This window comes from Lynx rufus, unplaced genomic scaffold (assembly GCF_022079265.1).
Source record: "Lynx rufus isolate CCGP_SWC_20201006 ecotype Redwood Valley unplaced genomic scaffold, mLynRuf1.p SCAF_3, whole genome shotgun sequence".
Lineage (NCBI taxonomy): Eukaryota > Metazoa > Chordata > Mammalia > Carnivora > Felidae > Lynx > Lynx rufus.
The window spans coordinates 85,745,889-85,766,672 of NW_025814845.1; the positions used below are offsets into that span (position 1 = coordinate 85,745,889).

The 20,784-nt window shown below is 41.4% G+C and overlaps 1 protein-coding gene across 1 annotated transcript in view; it reads left to right on the forward strand.

Moving 5' to 3' along the window:
- The window catches only part of NPNT (nephronectin), an 82,971-nt gene extending 65,699 nt beyond the window's left edge, over positions 1–17,272 (forward strand). The window contains exons 13-16 of the mRNA XM_047092273.1: positions 4,799–4,885; positions 5,359–5,457; positions 13,860–14,116; positions 15,473–17,272. Coding sequence (XP_046948229.1) covers positions 4,799–4,885; positions 5,359–5,457; positions 13,860–14,116; positions 15,473–15,583 — 554 coding nt within the window. The 3' untranslated portion in view covers positions 15,584–17,272. The remainder of the gene's footprint in view (positions 1–4,798; positions 4,886–5,358; positions 5,458–13,859; positions 14,117–15,472) is intronic.
- Positions 17,273–20,784: the final 3,512 nt, after the last annotated feature.

The following is a 20,784-nucleotide window of genomic DNA, read 5'->3' on the forward strand; positions in this document are numbered from 1 at the left end:
ACGTAACTGCTGGCCCCTGTATGTCTTTGGAAAAACATGGATTCAGATCTTCTGCTCATTTTGTAATTGAATTTTTTTTCTTTTGCTATTGAATTGTCTGAGTTCTTTATATATTTTGGGTATTAACTTCTTATTGGATATGATTTGCAAATATTTTCTCCTATTTAGTAGCTGGCCTTTTCATTTTGGTGGTGGTTTTCTTTGCTGTGCAGAAGGTTTTTAGTTTGATAGCGTCCTGCTTGCTTATTTTTGCTTTTGGAGTCAGATCCAAAAAAAAAAAAAAAAAAATTCACTGCCAAGACCAGTGCCAAGGAACTTACTGCCTGTATTTTCTTCTAGGAGTTTTATGGTTGCAGATCTTACATTCAAGTCTTTAATCCATGATGAGTTCATTTTTGTGTATAATGTAAAATAGGGATCCAGTTTCATTCTTTTACTTGTGGCCATCCAGTTTGCCCAATACCATGTTTTTGAAGAGACTGCCATTTGTCCACTGTATATTCTTGGCTTCTTTCATTGTAAATTAATTGGCCATATGTGCTTGGGAGGGCGTGTTTTGTCTCTCTTATTTTCTAGTCTGTTTTTTGTTTGCTTTTTTTTTCTTGTACATAGTTAAGATCATACTGCTTGAGTGATTTTGTCCCACAACTTATTTCACCTAGTGTTGTCACATAAAGTGTAAAATACCAGGTAGCAGGGTAGTGAACCTTCTCTTGACTCTTAGCAATCCATATGTGTATGTGTCAGGAAGGAGAAATAGTTTAACAGTTTGGCAGAGTTACAGAGAAGAGCACACACAATTGTGAGAACTAATAGCCGCGGAGCGTTTAGGTCTCTGAATTCCTTGGACTGTTTCCCAGTGACCTGCACTGAAGGTGTGCTTGGTCACCTGCTGAAGTTACTGTTTTTGGCACTTGGTTTCCAAGAACTATTTTTTTTTTAATTTTTTTTTTCAACGTTTTTATTTATTTTTGGGACAGAGAGAGACAGAGCATGAACGGGGGAGGGGCAGAGAGAGAGGGAGACACAGAATCGGAAACAGGCTCCAGGCTCCGAGCTGTCAGCCCAGAGCCTGACACGGGGCTCGAACTCATGGACCGCGAGATCGTGACCTGGCTGAAGTCGGACGCTCAACCGACTGCGCCACCCAGGCGCCCCTCCAAGAACTATTAATGAGACATCTGGCATTAATGGAACATTAATGAACCATCCAAACGCATGATCTCCTCCCTTCCTTTCTCCTCAGCCTCATCCCAAGTCACATTCCCCCACTTCTCAGCATCCTCCAGACGCCATGAACTCCTTTCTCTGGATATTCTGAGCGCCTTCTTTGTAACTGCTGTCTGAAACACTCCCTCTTCCCCCACACCACCACTTTGCTTTTTGCTTGGAAGTTTCCGTATTCTTTCCTTCTTGGTGTAAATGGTGCTTCCTTAGAGAGGATCCCCTTGATCTCTCTTTATGACCAGTTTATTATTGTGAGTGGAAGTAACCCTCATTATTTAATGCATGCATTAAATCATTTAAGAACACTTCTAATAATATATTTTTAAGAAAGATATTTGCAAGCTGTGTTCACACAGTGTTATATCAGGGATGGAAGTGATACCCACTAAATAAGCATGAGGTGTTTAAGTACATTTGTAATACAGAGGTTTCTTTTTTTTTTTAAGGTTTATTTTTGAGAGAGAGAGAGCAAGTAGGGGAGGAGCAGAGAGAGAGAGAGAGAGAATCCATCCCAAGCAGGCTTCATGCTGTCAGCACAGGAGCCCATACAGGGCTAGGACCCATGAACTGTGAGATCGTGATCTGAGCTGAAATCGAGAGTCAAGAGTCAGATGTTTAACCAGGTGCCCTATCAATACAGAGGTTTCTAAGAACACACCTTGCCAGTGCCATAGAGAACAGCTTTATCTAGGGCAAACTGCATTGAATGCAGTGACACCCATCCTATAAAGAATGAAGTGATAGAAGGAATTGAGTACCTGATCCAAAGACTATCATCAATAAAACAATCAACAGAGTAAACACACACACACACACACACACACACAAAAGAATGAATTGATGAATTCACTTAGAAACATCTATATTATAAGAAAGCTAATTGCAAGCTTCCTATGACAGGTGTTATATCAGTGACTAGAAGTTATCCCCATGTTGTAATATATGTATTACAGTTTTAAGATCACATGTAATAAAGAAGCTTCTAAGAACACCAAAAATAGGCCCCTTGTGCCAGGAAACCTTTGTACCAGCCTCCCCCTCTACACCAAGACTCTATTTACCATTTGAGTGTCCTTCATCTAGGAAAAAAAGGGGGCTGACAAACAGCCACAAAGCAGTCCCATAATACGGTATTAGAAGATTTGAGCTATTCCAGTCCAGAGATGAGTTGTGTAAGTTACAACAAGAGACAAAAAATGATTGTTCTATAGAATTTTTTACACTTTCTCTATATAATGAGAAACGAAGCATAATTGCTTACAACTTTATAATATTTCTAGTAAATAAGAGGCAGTCTCCCTCTTAGAGGCCCAAAGGAAGAAAGGAAAGCTATAAAATGGATATTGTTGCAGTTAGTCCTTTGGCTGTGAAAGAGGGTGGCTCGTAGGGGAGAGAGAGACAGAGAGGGGAGAAGGAGCAGGAGCGTCGGTTGAGTGTCTGACTTCAGCTCAGGTCATGATCTCACGGTCTGTGAGTTCAAGCCCTGCGTTGGGCTCTGTGCTGACAGCTCAGAGCCTGGAGCCTGCTTTGGATTCTGTGTCTCCCCCTCTCTCTGCCCCTCTCCGACTCACGCACTGTCTCACTCCCTCAAAAATAAATAAATGTTTTAAAAAAAAAAAACAACTTAAGAGGATAGCCAGTTACCTCAGCCCAGGGCACCTGCAATCAGGTTATATCCCTAGAGCTGGTCTATGGACTGGCTTCTCTCCCATCCCTTTCAGGCTGGGTATATGTGAGTGTGTGTGTGGAGAGGAGATGGGTATCCGCTGTTTGGACTTTTGAAACAAAAAGGGAAAAACTTGAAAAGCAGTAAGCAAAATAAAAACCATCAGTGTGAATATTATGGGATTGTTACTTAATTAAAAAAAATTCTTGGGCGCCTGGGTGGCGCAGTCGGTTAAGCGTCCGACTTCAGCCAGGTCACGATCTCGCGGTCCGGGAGTTCGAGCCCCGCGTCAGGCTCTGGGCTGATGGCTCAGAGCCTGGAGCCTGTTTCCGACTCTGTGTCTCCCTCTCTCTCTGACCCTCCCCCGTTCATGCTCTGTCTCTCTCTGTCCCAAAAATAAATAAAAACGTTGAAAAAAAATTAAAAAAAAAATTCTTGCTAAAAATAATAGGAACATTGTTGAAAAAGAACCCTTCTGACTAATGTCTGTTCCTTGGTGTTCTACATCTTGTACTCCCTGCCTTATAAAAATATAGTTAATGAATTTAAGTTCTGGCATAGAAAAGGGAGTATGCCCTGGTCTTTGGCCAGGAATTCCCCTCCACCAACATTCCCACATACCCCCTCCATCCCCACCCCAGTTATTCTTCATGACATGTTCTGGTGGTTTTCCTTTGCAGCCCTCATCAGAATTTAGAATTGCAGTGTGGATTTAGCTACATGTTTAATGTTGGCCTGTCTAGCTAGAATGCAGTCTCCCTGAGGGCCAGGTCCTTGTCGGTCTTGTTCACCCTATTGCCTGTCCCCTTGGCTACCATGGTTCTTGGCATATGGGGGACAAATGTATATTGAATAATAACTAATGCTTTAAATGACTCTGTTTTTTAAAAATGGATTCTTCAGCTCTGGCCCAGTTGGTTCACTTGAGGAAAAGGGTTGACAAAATGTGAGTCTCTGATAAGATTTTCACATTCATTCAGTAAACACTTATTGAGGGCCTGTCTCCAGGTCACGCCCTGGAAATGCCATATGAATAGGACGTGACTGATGCCATCCTGGACCTCAGAAGCTAGAGGGACAGACGTGCATATATGTGAAGAACTACAGTACTCTATGGAAGGTTGTAATAGAGATGCGAACACGAGTCTTTGCGGGGTACAAAAGGAAAGAATTTGATTTGCCTGGGGCATGAACATTTTTACCCAGACAGGGATGTTTGCATTGGGTCTTTGCAGGAAGAGGGGGAAGTTTGGCAGGTCAACTAGTAGGAACAAGAGGATTCCCAAGCTGGGGATGGAGTCAGAGATATGAAAACGAATGGTGTGTTTGGACAGTGATGTGTGTTTTAGGGGGTGAGGTGTGAATCCTTTCCCAGGGAGTTTGGATCTGATCTTTAAGGAGCCAGGGAACCTAGAGATGGTAAGAATTGTGGATGGAGTTCAGCCGCGGGCAGCATTCACTGGAGACGAGTTGATGCTGTGGCTAGAAAATCAAACCATTCACTGCAGTTGCAGGCAGTTTCCACTAAAAAACAGCCTTAATTAAGAGTTCATAATGTATCTTTTCATAGAAACAAATTCTAGAATTTGACAGAGGTGAATATTTTGCCAGAAACGGGTAGCTCTTTTAAAATGTATTCTTCAGGCAAAGACTTTCTAATTTTTTTATGTTGACTTTTAGAAACACTTGAAAAACATTTTCAAAAATTGTACTCCAATAAGTGTTATAGAAGTGCCTGTAGAACAAACTGCGTGAATCTTAACGTGACATGTAATATTTTTAATTAAATATTTTGGATTCTTCGGATGAATGAAATGCCTAGGTCTTCTCCCCCTACGCTGTGATTAAAGGCATGCCCCTTTATCAATACCTCCCCAAACCAAACCAAACTTCTCTCTCTTGCAGTTCCACGGCAGCCTTCAAATGACTTGTTTGAAATATTTGAAATTGAAAGAGGAGTCAGTGCAGACGATGAAGCGAAGGATGATCCAGGTAGATACTTACGTTTTAGCAGTGTTACAATAACATTTTAGTGTCTCCTTCCATTTCATGAAAATGGCTTTTAAATGGTAGATTATTTAGTTATGTCTGGGGAAAAAACATACTTTATTTTTTACCACTCGGTTTCCTTTGCAGTGCCACAATTGTTAAGTGAAAATCATGATATATCATCATTATCTTCTTTTAAAAAAATATTAAAGCTGCACTTCAACTGTGAGGAGGAAATCATGTTTTGTAACTGATGATGTAACAAGGTCATAATTTGGCAACATTGGCGTGTTCTATTCTTACAGCTGAACACACAGGCACAATTGTTCTAAGTCAGGATTCGTGTGATCTTTGATATCTGGTGGGGTAGTTCTATGTGGCTGGAAGAGAACATGTGTACAGACAGAGAACAAGTTTTTTTTATTGTTAGTCATTGGGTTTGTGGTCTATTCATCTTTCTGGTCATTTTCTCATAGGTGTTCTGATACACAGTTGTAATTTCGACCATGGGCTTTGTGGATGGATCAGAGAAAAAGACAGTGACTTGCACTGGGAACCAGTTAGAGATCCAGCAGGTAAAACCAGTTAATATAGAGCAGTTTGATCCTCTCTGAGGGCCCTAGTTCTGACAATCAAGAACACTGTAACATGCCTCTGTGTTTACCCTCTTTATTCAGTAAAGAAAGATTTCATTTAGCATTTCATATTCCATTTTTTTAAGTGAACTAAACTTGTTAGCAATAAACTAGAATAATATTATGGGAAGACAAGTAGTTCACTAAAAGGCCAGCTAATTTCCCTCACAGAGGATGGTAAGTAAAACATTTAGACTCATTCTAACATATAATTTTCAAGTTATTTATAGTGCCCCATTCCCGAGCATGAAAGAAGTAATATCATGGTACATCAGCCATGGTGGTAGTCCCTAGTTATTTTCTCAATTAGGTCTTTTTAAAGATTTGACACATTGCAGAAAGAGACACTGGAAATTTCTGTGAAGTTGTGAATATTTCTCTGGAAAAAATTTCAGTCTACTTTAGATGCTGGTGAAATTAATTACAAATTACTACCATTTATTCCACAAGAGAATGTTATTAGAAAGGTTGAGTTGGACATAGCTGCTTGGAAAATTAAGACTTTTAAATTGCATGCTTCCTGGGGTGCCTCAGTAGCTCTACAGTAGCAATATAACAGATTTTTTTAAATGAAAATTTGAAGTAAGCTTTTAAAATATGAATATTCAATAAGCTTAAATGGGTTTTTAGATTTCTCTTAGCTATAAAATAAATTTTAGTGATCCCACCCGCCTGCCTCCCGCAAACACTCTTCTCATTTAAGGTGACTCTGAGCAAGACGTTATCTGTTTGTTTATTTTTGAGAGAGTTGGAATAAGAGCAGGGGAGGGGGCAGAGAGAGAATCCCAAGCAGGCTCCTTGCTGTTAGCACAGAGTCCCACATGGGGCCAGATCCCACAAACCTCTAGATCATGACCTGAGCCGAAACCAAGAGTCGGATGCTCAACCGACTGAGCCACCCAGGCACCCCAGGGCATGACGTTATTATTAATGTCACAAATATCTGTGAATAAGAGAGAAACCATGTATTTAATATCTACTGTAGTCCTGACTCATTTATCATCTCATTGGTTCTATTTAATTTACTCTTATCCTATGAAGCAGGTAATATTGTCCTGTTTCACAAAGGAGATCCTGAGGCCCAGCGGTGGTATACATTTCCTCAGGCCACAAAGCTAAACAAGGGACTTCCCCTCCAGGTGTCCCTATACTTCCTGTGGCCTCAGCCTTCTCCGGCAGGTGCACTGTCTATGATCAGCAGATGTCAGGACTGTAGGTTTGACTGACCACTGACCTGAAGTAGTTTGCTACAGGATGAGGGAGCTTTAGCAGTCATGTGTGACAGGCTGGTACACACCGTTCATGGCCGTAACGAGTAACTCTTTCAAGTAAGGTACATTGTGAGAATAATTCATGCTAAACTCAGAAGAATTCATTATACTTCCATGTAAGCATCCTATGTAGAAAATCTATGTAAAATACTTGATTTTCAGAATTAAAATACTAAATTGGTTCTAAAGCATAGTATTTAAACACTTTTTATTAGTCATTACCTATGTTGATGTTTAAATTTGTTGTGCCCCAAATTCCACTTGCCCTCTGAGAGAGAGGATTGGAAATTAGAATGGTAGACAAAAACGTTTGGAATGGCCATTTGGCTATGACAGAACAGAACAAACTGAAAGGAAGTGATGGCTGTTTGGGTGACTGGGTAGCTCTTGATGATTGATTCTGGCCCCTGGAGGATGAGCTTCTGGGGTTGCTCCAGGTTTTACCAATTTGGATGAATTGGATCTTGAACTTGCATATTGAAGGCATACCAGTCAAACAGAGTAGAATGACTCAGAGCCCAAGGAGAAAGTGGCAGTGTGTGCTGAAAAAAATTAGCTCTAAAACATTAGATCAATAGGCGATATTTAAGAGGGTGAAATATATGGAGAGTGAGTGCAAGGTAAGGCTCATGGTCTAGAAACCAACTACACATGTGTGGGAAGGGGAGGAAGTGCCTTAGTGTAAACAGATTCTAGGGGTCAGACGAAAACTTCAGGAAATGTTGAAAATTAGGAACTTTTTATTGTTCCAAGGAAGGAGACAGGGAGCTAGCTCTCAAGGCACTGTCTCCCCGTGGGGTTAGTACAGGAAGCTTTCATTCAGTGTATTAGGGGGAAGGGGCAGGAGGCTTGCATAGGCATTTTTTGGTTCAACTGTGCACACCTAGCATGTAGGCATGCGGGTGCATACATCGTATATTCAAAAGATGGCATAAAACTGCCCCTAGGAAGAAATCTTAGTATTATAACGAGCTGCAGGTAACTTCAGGACAATCAGGGGGAGCTTCTCAGGCCCTCATCTCCAGTCTAGCTCAGACTGGCTCACGTAAGGGGCCAGCAGGTAAAACATGTTCCTTCTCTGCTTTTGTCCCTTCCCTCCTCCCTTCTGTTGATAGCTAGGATGCACAGGGAAGTTACTCAAATAAGAGAGGTGAAAGCCTTTTTGAGTGGAATCTGTGTCATCACTGTCATTTCCATAGACATAGGATATTTTTTCCAGAGTGGAAAATCCACTTTGGTGGGTTCTTTCTCACCTGAAAAGAAAAGAGATAATTGTAGGTCACTCATAAGAAATGACCTAGATGGAAAGGTAGCTTGAAGCCTATGGGAAACAAGTGAAGAACCAAAATGTCTAGCTTGGGGAAGAAGTGATGGAGCAAGACTGCTTTTCAAATACTTGACCAACAACAAGGGGATGAGAAGTCAGATCAGTAGGTAAAAGCTACAGGAAGATCAGTTTTGGTTCACTCTCGGAACTTTGCAATCAACAGAGCTGTCTAAAAAGAACAGAATGACATGGAAATAGGGAGGTCTCCCCTGGTGGAGGTGTTTGGGTGACATACAGCAAGAGGTTGTTTTGAGCAGTGGATAAGGGTTGAATTAGAAAACCTCATACACAGCCTCCAAGAGCCTCTGACTCAGATTCGAATGCCCCCAGGTCATCCCAAAGAGATGACTGAGCAGCAGGGCCCTGGCTTGGAAAGTGGACGGAAGACCAAAGGGTGGCAGAGTGAAAGAAGGGATAGCAGTGCGTGGCATATGTCATGGTGGAATTGCAGACAAAATTTTTAGAATATGTTGGGAAAATCTAACCAAATACTGATGGAAATACTATTAAAGCTTAGTATGAAAAATGCCTATTTTTCTTCTAGGAAGTTCAGGGGTGTGAGTGTGTGTGTATCACAAGCTAAGACCAGAGCAGAATATAACCAATTTAATAAATGATTCCTTTGTATTGCCTAATTACCAAGCTTATTGTTTACTTGCTTCTATCTAGATTATGCCATTTGTAAAGGAACATATATTTGGATTTCCACAGTTACGACTGATTTTAGTGTGCATTTCTTATGCAAGATCCAGATCTGCAGATATTCTCATATGCTAATATCTCTAAGAAAACCCTCAATTAAAACACACTTACAACTTTGAGAAACAGCTGCAAAGTAAATTCATTTGCTGGCTCTTCTTCCTGGTGCTCATTAGGTTTTGTTTATCACATTCAGTCTTCAACCTAATTGTGGGATAGTAGAATTAATACATGCCTCTAAGGGACAGTGAAGATTGTGCTGCTGACTGATGTGATGTGCTGCAGGCATGTGGCTGTGGCCCTGAAGACACACCCTTCTGTAAATGTCAAGGCTTGACCCCGGGATGGGGGTGGGGGCTTTTCCTGAAACCCCAATCTCTGGGGATCAGGGTTAAAGGAAGCTGACTCAATGCTCTACTACTGATCACTACTCACTTAAATATATAGCAAGTAAGCCAGCATGTACATGCAAGCATGTCTGTTGCAGCATTAAATATTATTTTGAAATACACAAACATGGAAAAACAAATCAACAGTGAAAATACAAGCTCCCTCTCCCAGCCCTGGCTCCCAGTTACCCTCTCCAGATGCAACTAGTTTCTTGCTTATCTTTCCAGAGGGATCTTTTTCTACACAACAGCATCTTGCTTTTGTCATTTGAAGATACTGTCCTTTCGTTTTTTTTATGTCTTATTTTTGAGACAGCCAGTGAGTACGCATGAGCCGGGAGGGGCAAAGAGAGGGGGAGACAGAGGATCCAAAGTAGGGCTCAGTTCTGGCAGCAGAGAGCCCGAGGTAGGGCTTGAACTCATACTGTGAGCTTAAGACCTGAGCCAAAGTCGAATGCTTAACTGAGCCACTCACTCAGGTACCCCAGAAGATACTGTCTTTGAAGAGTTTAGAGGCACATGGACTTTGAAGCCCAAAGGCTTGGGCTGAAACCCAGTGCCACTACTCACTAGCTTTGACTTGGAGCAAGTTATTTAAGTGGAGATGGTAATATCTATTAAACATATGTAAAATATTTAAAGCAGTGCCTGGCCCACAGTTACCAATAAAACAGTATTAGCTATTGTTGAAGATTGTCCTGTAAACGGAACACCCTTATTCTTATTTATGGCTGTTAACTCCATTCCTTCTTCGATGTACCACACTGTATTTAACCAGCCATCCACTGAGGCACATTTCAGCAGAACAGTGCTCCAGTGAAGATTGTCCATGTATCATTTCATATACGCTTGAATATATCTGTAGGATAAATTCCTAAATTGGAATGGCTAGGTCAGAGGGAATTAGCATTTTGAATTTTGATAAGTTCTCAAAATTGCCCTTCATAAGAGTTGTAGCAATTTATGCTTCTGCCAATATTTAAGAACCATTCCCAATAGATCTTATCCAACTATTTTTTTTTAAGGTTGAGAGAGAGCACGTGCACGCAGGGGAGGGGCAGAGAGAGAGGGTTAGAGAGAATTCTAAGGCCCCCACACTGTCAGTGTGAATCCCGATGGGGCTCTCGATCCCACAAACCGTGAGATCACAACCTGAGCCAAAAATCAAGAGCGGGACACTTACCTGACTGAGCCACCCAGCTGCCCCTAAATTATTTTTATCCTTGCCAAATTTAAATGTGACAAGGCCTCCCCTTTTAATTTGACTTTCTCTTATAGGAAAAGATGGACAACTTTTCACAGGATTTAAGTAATTTTTTTTCTATGATGCCCTTTATTTTGTGCATGTTTGATTTGTAAAGCTCTTTAGATAAAAAGGGAACTTGGTTCTTTTTATGTTTTTCAGATTTTTTTTTTTGCTCATCTTACTGTTTTGTGCTATTTTTATCTTAAAAGTAAAAATTTGGAGGGCGTTTGCTATGATGAGCACGGGTGTAAGTGATGAATCACTAAAGTCTACTCCTGAAACTAATACTGTATGTTAACTAACTAGAATTTAAATAAAAACTTGAAATTACAAAAAAAAACTTTTAAATAAAAATTTGAAACTTAAATGTTCTTCACGAAGAAACTGGCTAAATTATTAATGGCATGCTTGGAGCTATGAAGAATGTCTATTTGCTGACATAGAAAAATGGCTAATATATTTCATGAAAAAAAGGAAGTTACCACACTGGGAAAATGTTTATACTCATGTGCATTAGCATTCATATATCTCCATAGGACAATGTTCAGAAGTTAAAATGTTAGTAATTATCTCTGGCTTTTGAGATCATGGCTTATTTAAATTTTCTCTATGCTTTTGTACTTCTGTTTTTCCTCCAGTGGGCATTACTGTATTACTTCTGTTTAAAAAACAAAAAATTGGAGTGCCTGGGTGGCTCAGTCGGTTCAGTGTCTGACTTTGGCTCAGGTCACGATCTCACCGTTCGTGAGTTCGAGCCCTGCATGGGGCTCTGTGCTGACAGCTTAGAGCCTACTTCAGATTCTGTGTCTCCCCCTCTCTCTACCCCTCCCCTGCTCATGCTCTGTGTCTCTCTCAATAATAAACGTTAAAATTTTTTTTAAAAAACAAAAAATTAAGCCCTTTGTATTTGAGAGGTAAATCCCAGCAAACTGTAATGATCTTAGTTGTCTAGCTGGGCTGGTTTCTCAGCAAGGCCATGATGTATAAGTAAAACTGCCAAACTCCCCCTCATTTTCTTTTGGCCACACAATTAATAGGTAAGGTAATGGACATTATGTTGTTGTCTTTGTAAATTGAAGTTGTAAAGGCACAAACCAGTGTAGAGTTACAAATAAGTACATTCAATTTTATCGCCTAACTTTCTGGCAAGTTCTGCAGCATTTATTGTTTCTCAAAAAAAAAAAAAAAAAAGAAACACTTTCAATACTATAATGCTTTAAACTGAAACCATGAAAGTGCCTAATATAGTTTTATATTTAAACCAGTATTTTGGAATCAGAAGTGAAATTTTTATCTAATAGGTAACTTGTTTGAAGCACGAGATGCATTTTTCCCTTAGCTACCACCGCACCCTGTTAACATTTCCTTTTAAAAAGGGAAAGAATCCTTTAATGTAAAACAAAAACCTGGTTCCCCCAGAGCAACTCTATAGAGGAAGAGTAGTGGTGGCCTCGCTCACCACTCACCGTGATTTACGCTGTAGCTTTAAATACCTGTGCAAAAGGACTAGTTGACTCTCGTCAGGATGTTGTGGTTTGCCTGCAGTGTCTGGCATAGAGATATTAGCGAACATTCCACAGGGTCTTAAGGTAATCCTTGTTTTCTTAAAACTTGCAGGTTAACTGTAATAACCTTATATCTTAGTCTTAACCCAAATACCTGTGATGATTCAAAGCTGACTTACAGGGAGACATGTAAGCCCCAGCTAAATGTTTTGGCCCCAAATATTGTTTGGATTAATTTGGCAAGGCACAGGGACAGGAGGAAAAGAAATATGTGTGTGTTCGCTGAGTCAAGTACATGCCTCAAAGACCTATTTCCCCTCAGGTTTTTGCTGTGTTCTTGGAATATCATTTATTCAACACATGACCTCAAAGCCCTACCATGTGGCAGGAATGTAAAATGGGGTGGTTTGGGGGAAAGGTTGGTCCTGACATCAACGAGTTCACGGTCTGCTGGGGGACAGAAACCCGTAAACCAGGGATTTCAGTCTGAGAGCAGCAGGCGCTGCATAGGAGGCCAGGCAGTTCTGAGCGCAAAGTGTTTCCCTGCCCCTCACTGGCTAGACGACCCCTTGGGTGCCCTCACCTCTCCAAGCCTTAGTTTCTGCAGGTGCACAACAAGCCAAATTCATGTTCACTTCAGAGACCAGTTAGCAGGGCTGAAGGTGTTCCCTTTAAAGAGCCTGGCACCGGGAAGTATATGCTAGTCGCCTATTTGGTCCTTTGCTCAGAGGGAACTTAGTAGAGCAGTCACTTGAAGAACAGGACATCCCCCAAATAATCTTGTCTTACACAGATTAAGCATAAGAAAGAAAGGATGGTTTATCTTTTAACTGAGAAATAAGTAGTGTCTCTACCAAAACAGGTACATGTGGTCAGCATTCCAACCACGTATTTCTTACGGACAAATCAGTGCTGAAACACAGGGTTGTTTTTCAGTTGGCTGTAATAAAACAGCTGGTGGGGGGATGTCACTTGTATATGGACTGTTTGCAAATACTACTTGCAACTTTCCCTCTCTTGGGAAGCAATATCCCCCCACTTCACTGCTCCTTAAACTACCCGCCCCCCACTATTGCAGTTACTCTAACAATAGGGGGAAGCAAACTCTGTAGCCCTAGGGATCTGAGGACATCATCAGACTGATTTGTCCAAATTGAAAGTGTTTATTAATTTGTGTACATGTAAATGTAATAAACATTATATATATTATGTATCATGTTACAGATTTGCTTTGATATAAACATGTCTTAAGCTACTTACCTACAAAAAAAAATTGATGCTCCAGGAAGATGTAGAGGTTTCCAGAACACATCTGCATCTTCCTGGGATTAGACTTACTCCCATGTAAGAAAAACAGCAAAACTGACCTTTGCAAAGGACCCTTCTTGCTTTAGAGATTAAAAAAAAAAAAAAGTGGAGAGAAGAGAGAATAAACAGATCCAGTGCCCCTTTAGATCACCGTCTGCTCTGCTGCCTGGAGGTTAATTATCCACATAGAAAATTCTCCTTGACAATTTAGAGCCAGCCAGCCAGCCAGCTTGACAACATAATCAGACGCTGGTGAAGATCAGGAGATGGGGAGCTTGTGTCTTCCTGTGTATGTCTGCTCATACTCAGCAGGAAATATTCATGGTGTTAGGATTACTAATTATCTATCGTGTCCTTGCCATAATTTGTACTCTCCAGGAGCCAAGTATTTTCTGTAAACACAAACCATAGAATTTAAAGTAGGCATAGAAATAAGATCCCCCTCCCCACCCCTGCAAATGTGGAATTCTGTACAAGGGACTATCCCAGTTTGCAGTTTCTGCAAAGTCAATCTTACTTAAGTTTCGCCATCCATGCTGTCTGTGCTAGAAAGGGATGTCGGCACGTACACACACAGCCCTGCTTTTCCCATTCCAGGTGGACAATATCTGACAGTCTCGGGAGCCAAAGGCCCAGGGGGAAAAGCCGCTCGCTTGGTGCTACCTCTCGGCCACCTCATGCATTCAGGGGACCTGTGCCTGTCGTTCAGGCACAAGGTGACTGGGCTGCACTCCGGCACGCTCCAGGTGTTTGTGAGAAAACACGGTGCCCACGGAGCAGCCCTGTGGGGAAGAAATGGTGGCCGTGGCTGGAGGCACACACAGATCACCTTGCGAGGGGCTGACGTCAAGAGCGTAAGTAGAACCGCGAAGGAGGCAGAGCCTGGGAAGTTTTCCTTTCAGAGGAGAACTGTAGGATCTGAATCTGAAGCAGCCTTGTTCTCTTCATTAATTCAGGCACAAAGCTTTGTTTTTCTGGGTATGAGAGCTCCGTTCATTCATTGCCTCTTCCTTTAATCCCTTTTGCTGCTGCTTATGTTCTTCGTTGCAACCTCTGATCACTGCCACTCTCCCCCCAGCCTTGGTGAAAATCCCCTATTTTTAGTGAAGAAAATTCAGGAATCGAAAAGGAAAAAAAAGAAGTTAACAGCAACTTGAAAGGGCAGAGGGGGTGAGCTTAACTGTTGCTGCTTTTCCTTTTTCTTCAACTCCTTTATTTTTCAGAGTTAACCTAAAGTGTTTCTTTTTTCTTTTTTGAAGTATTTCTTTAAAGTCTTTTTTTTTTCCCCCTTTGCCTCAGAGATCATAGTTAAACAGCCTTGGGTGGGAACCCGGAACAATATGCTTGGGAAGTCCTATTCAGGAGAGGATGTGGGAAAAGCTTTGAGTATGTAAGTTTTATCTTAAGTAATCAAGTCATAGGTGGCAATAAGATGCACTATAGCATCCCGCCGAAATAATGTTTTTGGAGGAGCATCTTTATGCTCCTATTCATAAACCTTGCTATTAGGAGATTATGCGTAGGTGACCACAGATACAGTTTCGAGAAACTACGTTAAAAGGGATAGACTCCATTTATATAAGCTTTTATCAGTCTTAGATTTATTGTACTCTTTGAAAAAAAGTGTAACATTGTCTGGAAAAAAGGCATTTCAGATCCTAGCACAGGAAGGTTTCTGTTTTTAAAAAAGCAAGGATGATCTACAGAAGATAAAATACAAGAAAGTTTTTGTTCTTTATGTAGGTAAAACAACACTGTGATTTCAGTGTGGTGTTTGGTCTGAGTCCATTTTAGGCCAACAAAGTCAGCCTAACCCAAGGAGGAAATAGCAAACGTCCACGATAGGCGGCATGATTATGATCTTCCAGAGTTTTGCCTCTTATTTCTACATCTTTATATCTGTCTCATTTACTTCTGTCCTTGGTAATCTTTCACAAAGTGTCCGCTTCATAAACATTCCTAAACTGAAGTAGTCTGTCATTCAGAATGGCTTTTTAAAGAGTGACATGTGTCTGATTAACAGTTTACTCATGATTTCAGTTTCTACCAAAAGGCAAGCCTCAGGTGACCCTGGCTATGTTCTAGTCTTTCCTTCTGTCGAGTAAGTTTACTGTTTGGTTTTGGGGGAACGTTTGCCTTTATTTTGTGAAACGAATGGGCATTGGGAAGGGGCAGAGGAGGCTTGACTGGTGTGTGCATTCTCTCCCTAGGTCATCTTCAGAGGTGAAAAAAGGCGTGGCCACACTGGGGAGATTGGATTGGATGATGTGAGCCTGAGAAAAGGCCACTGCTCTGAAGAACGCGAGCAACTCCCGAACTAGCAATGAACTCCCCCTGTGGCTCTTTTCTTTTTCCAATCTTCACCTCCTGTCCTCTCCTCCCTCTTATCAGGTCTAGGAGAAGAATGGGTCAGTGGGTCAAGAGAAAGTCTGGTGGGTGACCCACACCTTGCTGGCCTGCTTTTGTGCAATTCCAGTGAATAGTGACACCCTCCTTGGAATATAGGGGGCACCTGTAGACACATCCAAGCCAGCTTTCGGTGTTGCTTTCCATCCTGTGTCTTTTTTGGGAAGGGCCCTGGCATGTGACCTATGCCATCGTTCCTTCTGGTTACAGGTGTTCCTAGTAGCAAACCATGGGAGAAGTTTTCAAAGGAAATCTGTGCAAATGGCCATTCTGTTATCTGTTCAGTGTTGTACCATGAGTAGTATTGACTTCCCCTAAGAGATGTTGTACGATGTGCTTGTGAAATTGGTTTCTCCCCTTGGCTTGTTAGCTCTGGCCTGACCTGAACTCTGACTTTTACTGCCATTCACTTTATAAAAGAAGGGTGTGTAACTTATCAAGATGCATTTATTCTCGTTATCTGTATTTTTCTTTTAAAGACATGACGTAGAATGGACACGTAATCCCTCATTAGTAGTATTGTGTTTCGTGTAAATGTGCTATTGATATTAAGTAGTTACGTGTTCCTAATATATACAGACTCTAGTTGCAAGGGAAAAGGCAGCTTGCGAGCTCTTGAATTAAAAAATACCTGGTGAAATGTCATCCAGTTCCATGACCTTATTTTGGCAGCAAGAGAAAATTGGAAGAAATGTCAGGTGTGGTAGTGGAGGGATGAATTTTTTCATGGCCTTGAGTTTGATCACGATACAGGATAGCGAACCATTCATGTGGACAAGAAGCTGAAGTTTACATATAAAACTCTCACTGTTCCAGGGTATACTTTAAAACCAACAGGTTTTTTACCATAATAACATGGCTCTCTTTGGTAATCAGTAAAACATGTTGTAAAAGTTCTGGTTGTTTCAGAGAAAAGATCCTGTTTATGGAAGGGTGAGGGGAAGTGTGGGGGAAGCTCCGTTGGGACAGATTTTCATACAGGTTTTAGATCCGCATACATGGAGGCAGGTCTAGCTCCTTCCTAACGTATGTGCCGTCTTATCAGAAGGGGTCAGGGAGCAGGTCCTGTGCCTGGACGCATTGATGTGTTGGAATGGGACTCACGCACACATTAGAGCAATAAAATCTGGGAACCCCCCCCCACCCAACCACATTTCCTCCCTGCCGATTTTACCTATGTATGAAAAAAATACCTAACTTTTAAAAGGCAACTTAGTCCTGAGACTTTTACTTCATTCCTGATTAAGTAATCAAAATATTCTCTGCTGTTTTTGCCAGGAATCACAAAGATGATTAAAGGGTTGGAAAAAAAGATCTATGATGAAAAATTAAAGGAACTGGGATTATCCAGCGTGGAGAAGAGAAGACTGAGGGGCAAACCATTGCTGGTTTTCAAGTGTATGAATGGTTGGTACAGAGAGGATGGTGACCAGCTGTTCTCCATATGCGCTAAGAATAGAACAAGAGGAAACAGGCCTAGACTGGAGTGTGAGGGGGCATTTCCTGGCAGGGACAATTGTTAAATTAGAATCCTTTGTTAAAAAAAAAAAAGTTAATCTCTCTCCCTCTCCTCTTTCTCTCCCTCTCCCTGTCTCTCTTCTTTCTCTCCCTCTCTTTTCTCTTTCTCCCTCACCCTCTTCGAAGGTTTAAAAATAGATAAAAATGTGTTTATTTAAGATGGTTAAAGATGTTCTTACATCAAGATAGAGTGACAGATTACAGAATCTTCCAAAAGCTGTTTTGATCCTATTACTAGGTAATGAAAATCTTCGGAACTTAGTCATTCGGATGAGGCCAAGGTCTAATTTAGGCATTTACCTCTTAGCCTTCTAATGGAGGAGAATCAAAAGGGGGAAAAAACCCATCAAATGGGGAGCTCACTGAAAGATCTCTCCCTTTATGGCAAACCTAACAGGATTAAAACAGTAAAATATCTGTCCATCATACTCCTTTAAGAATATTGTTTTTTGTTTTTGGTTTTGTTTTTTTTTTCCCTATCTCAATGATGTCCTAATGTGGTAGGGTTCATTTCTTTTTTTGGTAAAAGTATAACCCTTTCACCTTTTCAGTGGATGATAGTTCAGGTTTTTAAAGAGACCATAGCAAGGAACAGAGGCTAGAGAGTTGTTTTTTGTTTTGTTTTGTTTTGGTTTGGTTTTTAATCTGGTGCATTCTCTCTGCAATGTGTGTGACAAATTGGCCACTGAGAGAGAGTGCTATGCTATGCTCAACACCAGTTTCAGGATCCTTGCTTCACCCAGCCACTATAATTCAGTTTCGTTTGTCAATGGGAATCTCCCAAGTTCCACAAATTTACCTATTTTTCCAAAAAAAAAAAATTACCAACAGAGTATCTTTAGTCATTTCACTTGGTGAAGGCAGGATGGGAGCAGGGATGTAAATCTGTGAGCCTTTGAATAGGGGCCAGATGGTATGGCTTTAGATCCATTTTTAATGATTCATTTCCTTTGTGGTCATTTAACTGCACAAGTGAAGAGGAAAGGGGGAAATAATTGAAAATGTCACTTTTAGGTGCCAATAATGGATTGCACTAAACTGACAGAAGTTATCCAAAGTACTGTATAACATCTTATTATTTAATGTTTTCTAAAGTGAAAAATGTTAGTGGTTTTCCAAACAGCCAAATAAAAATAATTCTTTGTAAATAAAAGCACTGTTAATGATACCTATTGTCTGTTATTGTTTGAGTTTTGTTTTGTTTTTAGTCGGGAGAATACTGGAGTAGTCTGAGGTTTCACGAAGGCCATCTATCGTAGAACCCCTCTTACTGCTTGGAAGTGACCCACATCGGGATGCTTTCTAGGCTATGAACTAGGAGACCCTCTTCATCAGCATGCACAGGGCACGTCATACCTTAGCAAATTGCTTTAGTTACATTCCCTTGTATCTCACTTCAACATTAGCCTCAAGTCCTTTTATAGGAAGGCAGGATAAACTAGAATATATCAATATATAGGAATTAGAAGTAAAAAGCCTTTTTTTTTTTTTTACTAGTGTTGGTTTTGTTAGTTTATGGTAGTTTACTTGTATTCCAATAACCTTTCCTGATGGAGAAAACAACTATAAGGAAACAAAACTAAGGACATCATTCAGGATTAAAAGTTTTCCTGACAAGGTAATGAACCCCCATCCTGGCACTGCAAACTGTAATGAGGGACAGTCCTGGGGGCCCCTCAACAAATTCCCCTGTTGCAGGACAAAGAGGAAAATCTGGCATTTAAAAGAGCCACTAGCAGGGGTGCCTGGGTGGCTCAGTCAGTTGAAGCGTCTGGCTCTTGATTTCAGCTCAGGTCTTGATCTCCTAGTCTGTGGGATCGAGCCCCAGGTCAGGCTCTGCACAGACAACACAGAGCCTGCTTGGGATTCTCGATCTCCCTCTCTCTGCCCCTCCCCTGTTCGTGCTCGCTTGCTCTCTGTCTCTCTCAAACTTAAAGAGCAATTAGTATACAAAAGATCCAGCCCTAGACGAGGATGTGGAGAAGAGGGAACCCTCTGAAACTATTGGTGGGAATGCAAAATGGTGCAGCCGCTCTGGAAAACAGTATGGAGCTTCCTCAGAAAGTTAAAAATAGAACTACCCTATGATCCAGCAATTGCACTACTAGGTTATTTACCCAAAGAATACAAAAGTACTAACTTGAAGGGATACATGCACCCTAATATTTATAGCAGCATTATCAACAATAGCCAAATTATGGAAAGAGCCCAGATGTTTATAGACAAATGAGTGGATGAAGATGTGGTATGTATATACAATGGAATATTATTCAGCCATAAAAGAATGAACTCTTGGTACTTGTAATGACATGGATGGAGCTAGACTGTATGATGCTAAGTGAAATAAATCAGAGAAAGACAAATACCATATGATTTTAGTCATAGGTGGAATTTAAGAAAAACCATGGGGGGAGAAAAGAGGAGGTGGGGGGGGGGATGGATGAAATAGGTGATGGGGATTAAGGAGGGCACTTGTGATGAGCACTGGGTGATGTATGGAAACACTGAATCACTAAATTGTACACCCAAAACTATTACACTGTATATTAACTAACTAGAACTAAAAAAGAAAAGAAAAATAACAGAAGATCCAGCCTTAGAAAGCTGCCAAATGGTGGGAGAACTACTGAAAGTCTCGGGGCAGGTCAGGGCATGGCTAACATTCCTCATTCACATTGATAGCATGGATGAATGCAGTCCAGGTGCCCAAGCCAGCTTACCACCTCAGGGGCCCTGGGCCCCTAGCCCACCCCAGCCCCAGCAGTCCCACTGAGGCAGCCCTAGCACAGCACACACCGAGATACCCCTGGTCAGCATTCACTACAGCCCCAGCTGTTTCACCAAAGTAACAGGCAAAACGTACCCCAGAATACTCCAGACCCATACAACGTTGGCCCCAGACCGCTTGCTAGGATGGCCCTATGCATTGAGCACCCAGGACCCTGTACCCCATACCTTACCTCAGCTCCAGCTGCTCAGGCAGGGAGCTCTCTCTGCAAAAGGCCTCAGGACACACTGGCTTATACCCACTTCAGGTTCAGCCGTCCTGCCAGGGAACCCTCTGTGTGGAGAGCCCTGGGACTTCCCCAGCCCATGACTTCAGCTCTGGCCATCCCACCAGGGCAGCTCCAGCACAAAGTGCCCCGGGACCCCCAGCTCATGCCAGCCACAGTTCAAGCCAGCCAAACTTGCTAAGCATATACAGTCTACACAGAGAATGACCATACACAAACCATTCCTTCAAGTTTAGAAGTAGCTATTCTGCCTAACTTCTAGAAACAAACACAGAAAGTCAAGCAAAATGTAGAGATAGAGAAATATGCTCCAAATGAAAAAACAAGACACCCCCCCACCACACACACACCGCTCATGCTCTCTCTCTCAAAAACAAACGTTAAAAAAATTTTTAAGTGCAGAGCCTGTTTGAGATTCTCTCTCTCCTTCTCTCTCTGCCTCTCTCCTGCTCACACTTTCTCTGTGTCTCTCAAGATAAACTTATAAAAAAGGCAGAGACAAATACTGTGATACCACTTATATGTATACTCTAGAAAACAAGTGAATAAACAAACCAAAAGCAGAATCGGACTCGTAAATACAG